We start from the raw sequence: 7,500 nt of genomic DNA, 5'->3' as shown, positions 1-7,500 counted from the left end.
TTCAGCGTAGGCATGCACCCAGGCCCTGTACGCACTGAAACTCCTCCAGATTCTTTCACTCCTTTAATTATGTTATGCGCTGCAGAGCATGAAATATCCAAATCCCTTCCAATCTTTCTGTGAGGAACACTGCTTTTAATTTTAAACATTTTCATTTTAAACATTTCAACGACTTTCTCGTGCGTTTGTGTGGCGGTCATCCCCGGCTCATCTCTAACCCTAATCCTGGATGCTGCTTTTGTACCAAACCATCATTACAGTCAGCTGTTTCAAATCACACCATTATTTAACTGTTGTACCTCTTCACTAGCCCTAAACTGCTCCCATCCCAACTGTTTTGGGAACGTGTTGCAGGCCTGAATGGCAGGAATGGATGTGTATTTACAAATGAAATGAAGCTGTCCAGACAAAACATGAAATATCTTCTGTTCATACTGTCTGTAATGAAATACAAGTCAAAATAAATTTAGAAATCACTGCTTTCTTTTTTTATATGCATTTTCCATACCATCCAAACTTTTTCTGAGTTGGGTTTGTACATAACTATATTACATACTTCACCATACATAACTATGTCACATACCTCACAATACATAGCTATATATCACATATCTCAGCATGCGTGACTATATCACATACCTCACCACTATAACTGTATCACATACCTCAACATATATAGTTTATATTACATACCACACAATACACAATATCACTTTTTTATCAATCCCCCCATTTAAATAGGAGTCAGAGAGTCAAATAAATGCCTCTGTCTTGAGTGATTAATCAGTGCAGTACACTGTTAATCACAAACTGAAGTATAAAATACAGATTCAGGATGTGGTACCACACACACAGAGCGGCTCATATTAGCTGAAATTGGTATTACATGTTTACAGATACCACACACATTCACAAACTGACAAGACATGTGCTTTCCTCTGCACATGCACACACCCTGATGTCTTACTCACCTGCTGTGTGCGTAGATCACACAGGCAACCAGAGAGATAGCACCAACGACACTCACCAAAACCACAGCTCCCGGTAAGAAACCTTGATTTATATCTGCACCACCAAGATACAGGCAGACAACAGTACACTTAATGAGGCTTACTAACTACTGATTGGTTTAAACAGATGTGTTGTTAACCACTTAGAGAATTAGACATGTATATAAATACAGGCAGACAACAGTACACTTAATGAGGCTTACTAACTACTGATTGGTTTAAACAGATGTGTTGGTAACCACTTAGAGAATTAGACATGTATATAAATACAGGCAGCATGCAAAGAGTACTGCTAAGCAAGCACATCATCAGTTTGTAATGTTAAAGTACAGGCTAAGAGTAAAAAAAGCATTCCCCAGTTTAGAGTAAAATGTGTATAATACAATCACGCATTTTACTTAAGGGACTAAAGCCTTAAAGCTTTAAGCAGTCATCTTTATGGAAAAGGAGAAGACAGAACCAGGCCTTTTACACACACACACACACTCACACATACTCACACACACACACACACACACACACACATTACCTAGAAATTTAAATATTAGTCAGTCTCTGGCCACAGGACCACTATTATTTTTGGGTGGTGGACCACTTTCACCCCAGTAGTGATGTGTGATGTGTGATGTGATGAAATAGCCCAGAATTATAACTACCATATCACTACCATGACACTACCATGACACTACCATGACACTACCATGTCACTACCATGACACTACCATGACACTACCATAACACTACCATATCACTACCATATCACTACCATGAAACTACCATGTCACTACCATGTCACTACCATGACACTACCATATCACTACCATGACACTACAGTTTCACTACCATGAAACTACCATGACACTACCATAACACTACCATAACACTACCATATCACTACCATGACACTACCATGACACTACCATGACACTACCATAACACTACCATATCACTACCATGACACTACAGTTTCACTACCATGACACTACCATGTCACTACCATGACACTACCATGACACTACCATAACACTACCATGACACTACCATATCACTACCATGACGCTAACATGACACTACCATGACACTACCATAACACTACCATGTCACTACCATGACACTACCATATCACTACCATGACACTACCATATCACTACCATGACACTACCATGACACTACCATGTTACTACCATGACACTACCATGACACTACCATGACACTACCATGACACTACCGTGTCACTACCATAACACTACCATGACACTACCATATCACTACCACGTCACTACCATGACACTACCATATCACTACCATGACACTACCATAACACTACCATGACACTACCATATCACTACCATATCACTACCATAACACTACCATGACACTACCATGACACTACCATATCACTACCATAACACTACCATGACACTACCATGACACTACCATATCACTACCATAACACTACCATGACACTACCATGACACTACCATATCACTACCACGTCACTACCATGACACTACCATATCACTACCATGACACTACCATGACACTACCATGACACTACCATAACACTACCATGACACTACCATGACACTACCATATCACTACCATAACACTACCATGACACTACCATGACACTACCATATCACTACCATAACACTACCATGACACTACCATGACACTACCATATCACTACCATAACACTACCATGACACTACCATGACACTACCATATCACTACCATGACACTACCATATCACTACCACGTCACTACCATGACACTACCATATCACCACCATGACACTACCATATCACTACCATAACACTACCATGACACTACCATGTTACTACCATGACACTACCATGACACTACAGTTTCACTACCATAACACTTCCATGTCACTGCCATGACACTACCATAACACTAACATGTCAGTGTCACTGAGAATGGTATGCCACTCAAATCCAATCAATAGTGATCCTGTGATCAGAAACCGATCAGTGCTGAATGAGGTAGAGGGTGGCCAACATGTGCATGGCCACAGATGGGCTGTGGTTTGTAACTGTTCATTTATCAGATAGACCTATAAGGCCAGTGTGCCTCATAAAGTGGCCAGGGAATGTAGTTCCAATGTTTCTGGTAAAGCGGAACGTGAGTGTATATGTGTGTGCACAGCTGTATTGCCATTTTACTGGAGTTAGACAGACAGATAGATAAACAGATAGACAGAGAGAGAGAGAGAGACAGAGAGAGAGAGAGAGAGAGAGAGAGAGAGAGAGAGAATGAGAGAGAGATTACCTGGCACAGAGGGGCTGTCTAGCTGTTTGCCAACTGTCGACTGCCAAGTGGAGACAGGACTCCAGTCACTCCACTGCCCCTGGATCTGATCATCACTCTTGGGCTCTACGGGACGAATCCGCACCCGGGCCTGGTACTTCTTACCCAGCTCCACAATCTCATCCAGCTGGATCTGACTCTCCCTGCTTGTACGCTGCATGTACCCTGGGTCCTGCGTGTATAACATATTCACACACTGTTCACCCCATAGACAATATTTAAATACATGTACACTGTCTATTCTGCCCCTATTCAATATTTAAATACATGTACACTGTCTATTCACCTCCTATTCAACATTTAAATACATGTACACTGTCTATTCACCCCCTATTCAACATTTAAATATATGTACACTGTCTATTCACCCCCTATTCAATATTTAAATACATGTACACTGTCTATTCACCACCTATTCAATATTTAAATAGATGTACACTGTCTATTCACCACCTATTCAATATTTAAATACATGTACACTGTCTATTCACCCCTTATTCAACATTTAAATACATGTACACTGTCTATTCACCACCTATTCAATATTTAAATACATTTATGTTGTCTATACACCACATATACCACATTTAAAAACATTTACACTGTCTATACAATATCTGGAACACACACACTTATACTGTATTCACAAGCAATATTAGAATTTAAAAAGACATCATGTGATAGTGTCATCCTGAAATTTGTAAAACAAACTAGTAGAATGACAATATTTATTCATAATGGTTCAGAGAGAGGGAGAAATAGAGAGAGAGAGAGAGAGAGAGAAAGAGAGAGCGAGAAAGAGAGAGTTGCATTTGTCCATATGTATAAATTCACATTTACTATTACATAGATGGCACACACACACATACATACATACATACATACACACACACACACACACACACACACACACACACACACACACACACACATTTACATACATACATACACCCACACACACACACACATACATACATACATACATACACACACACACACACACACACACACACACTCACAAACATATACACATGAGTATGCTGTTTCCTCACACATACCTGCCATTGCAGGTCAGCCTGTGTGACTTGTAGCTCGAACTCATATTGTTTAATAAAGTCAGAGAATGGACGGCCTTTGTCCCATGACATGTTTCCTCCAGACACAACAGGAGCAGTAGGAGGGTGTAATTTAACTACAAAACAAGACACACACACACACACACACACACACACACACACACAAACACAAACACAGAGAGAGTGAGAGACACACATTATGGTACTTATTGTTGTCATAATGGTATGAGTTTACTTAAAGAGGAATAAATTAAAAAATTAATTAGAGCTGCAGCCTGTTACTCTCCATATAAGAGCTCTCTCATTTTAAATCTCAATCTCACTTCTCTCATTTTATATCTCACACTCTCTCAGTTTATATCTCACCATCTCTCATTTTATATCTCACTCTCTCTCATTTTATATCTCACTCCCTCTCATTTTGTATCTCACTCTCTCTCATTTTATATCTCACCATCTCTCATTTTATATCTCACTCTCACTTCTCCCATTTTATATCTCACTCTCTCTCATTTTATATCTCACACTCTCTCATTTTATATCTCACTATCTCTCATTTTATATCTCACACTCTCTCAGTTTATATCTCACTCTCTCTCATTTTATATCTCACTCTCTCTCATTTTATATCTCACTCCCTCTCAGTTTATATCTCATTCCCTCTCATTTTATATCTCACACTCTCTCATTTTATATCTCACCATCTCTCATTTTATATCTCACTCTCTCTCATTTTATATCTCACTGTCTCTCATTTTATATCTCACCATCTCTCATTTTATATCTCACTTTCTCTCATTTTATATCTCACTCTCTCTCATTTTATATCTCACTTCTCTCATTTTATATCTCACACTCTCTCATTTTATATCTCACTCTCTCTCATTTTATATCTCACTCCCTCTCATTTTATATCTCACTATCTCTCATTATATATCTCACTATCTCTCATTTTATATCTCACTATCTCTCATTTTATATCTCATTCTCAATTCTCTCATTTCATATCTCACTATCTCTCATTTTATATCTCATTCTCACTATCTCTCATGTTATGTCTCATTCTTTCTTCTCTTTTTTCATGTTGCATTCTGATTATAATTCTTTCTTCTCTTTTTTCATGTTGCATTCTGATTATGACTTTATTCTCATTAAATTACAACATTATTCTTGTAATATTATGGCTTTTCCCCCCTAAATTTCAACTTTATTCTCGTAATATTACGACCTTATTCTCGAAATCTCAGATTTTTTTTCCTCAGTGTAGTCCTAATACTCTGTCGTACCTTGCTGGTTGTTCCGACGCATTCATTATCATTACTGCTTTTCTGCCGTTAGCATTGTCCCTAACAGGCGCCTAGATTCATGTGTGTACTTATAAAATTGATATTTTAAAGGCTCATTATTACGGTTTTGTATTTCTCTGTAATGTAGCAAAGTGTTAACAATGTTCTTTTACCATTTTTTCTCAGCCCTGGAACTCAAACCATTTTCTGATGCCCCAGAAATATACATATTTAAATAATTAAATTAATATCATAAACACACAATGACTAATGGCTTAAACTATCAACTACGAGTCAACTGGCAACTATGAGTCGACTGGGAAAATCTTTGGTTGGTGGCAGCCCTGTTTCTCCCATTTTACATCTTACTCTCACTACTCTCATTTATGCCACTCACAATTTTAAGTGTCATTAAAAATATTTCAGAGAGAATAAAACACCCACCATGGCGTCCAGGCCGGTAGTTTTGATCTTCAAACACCACTTTTCCTTGACATTTTACCTCCAACTCTATCTGTTCTGGAAAAACAAATTGCTATCACAGAGAGAGAGAGAGAGAGAGAGAGCACAAGAAGATCTCAGTAAAACTTGTTTCCTATGTTTTACTGGAATCTCAAATAAGCTACACATGCATGGAATGTAGATGAGACAGACAGACTGCAATAACCTGTTATAACTGATTACTCACTAAATACATTAACTGCTGGTCACTCACCATGTCATAGACGATACTACAGCCTCGGGACGAGGGAGCTGTGTGGTTTAGTTTACAACTGCGCTGGCTACAGGGAGAAACACAGGAACACATTCACACAGGGACACAAGTACACACGCATAGAACACCCACAAATACACACACACACACACACACACACACACACACACAAGCACAAGAACAGGCAGCCAAATAAACATGCACAAATGCATAAACGCAAAAATTTGTCCCCAGTTGATTTTATGTTACGGTAGTAAAAAATACAGTTAATAATGCATTCTATAGCTATTAATTCATTTTATAGCTATTAATACAATCTATAGTTATTTAGATATTCTATAGCTATTAATGTGTTCCAGAGCTATTATGCATTCTGTGATTATTAATGCATTCTATAGCTATTAATGCATTCTATAGCTATCGATGTGCTCTATGGCTATTAATGCATTCTATAGCTATTAATGTGTTCTATAGCTATTAATGCATTCTATAGCTATTAATGTGTTCTATAGTTATTAATACATTCTATAGTTATAAATACATATTCTCCAAGAGAATATTGACATATTCTCCAAGATGTGACCCTGAAACCTACTAGTTCCTTTGCAGAGACGATTCCATATCATAAATGTCATCTAAATGGCAAATCAATTAAATTGAATTAATCTAAATGCCAGTCAGACTACGACAGACTGAAACAATCACGGCGGTCTATCCTGGACTGCAGGTCCTTACACTAGGCCTTTGAAAGTACTTCTGTTTCCATGGAGATAGCAGTCTGCATGTTGCCCCAGGTTGTGCCACACACAAGAGATGTTAGTGATGTAATCATTGACACAGGACAGACCTGTGGAGACAGATAAAGGCTGTTACCATAGTTGCCATAACTCTGTACAGCAGCGACATTCAGTTTAAGGCAGACCTGAAGTGATGAATAAAGACATCAATCACAATGAGCATCATTCTCTGGATTAACTGCATTCATTTTTGAATTTGTGACAGGTTACCAGAGTGGACTTTAAAATTATTTCAAAAAGCTGAAAAAACATTTCACTATGGATATGTTTCTCTGATCCATCACA

The 7,500-nt window shown here is 38.1% G+C and overlaps 1 protein-coding gene across 1 annotated transcript in view; it reads right to left on the bottom strand.

Moving 5' to 3' along the window:
* Positions 1-7,500, bottom strand: part of il2rb (interleukin 2 receptor, beta) — a 10,380-nt gene that overhangs the window by 2,347 nt on the left and 533 nt on the right. Inside the window, exons 3-7 of the mRNA XM_030793352.1 lie at positions 7,154-7,265; positions 6,419-6,485; positions 6,206-6,238; positions 3,303-3,513; positions 972-1,065 (exon numbers count right to left, since the gene is read on the bottom strand). Of these exons, the coding sequence (XP_030649212.1) occupies positions 972-1,065; positions 3,303-3,513; positions 6,206-6,238; positions 6,419-6,485; positions 7,154-7,265 (517 nt within the window). The remainder of the gene's footprint in view (positions 1-971; positions 1,066-3,302; positions 3,514-6,205; positions 6,239-6,418; positions 6,486-7,153; positions 7,266-7,500) is intronic.

The sequence above is a fragment of the Chanos chanos genome, chromosome 16, assembly GCF_902362185.1.
Source record: "Chanos chanos chromosome 16, fChaCha1.1, whole genome shotgun sequence".
Classification (NCBI taxonomy): Eukaryota; Metazoa; Chordata; class Actinopteri; order Gonorynchiformes; family Chanidae; genus Chanos; species Chanos chanos.
This window is presented reverse-complemented; position numbering and strand designations above follow the sequence as displayed.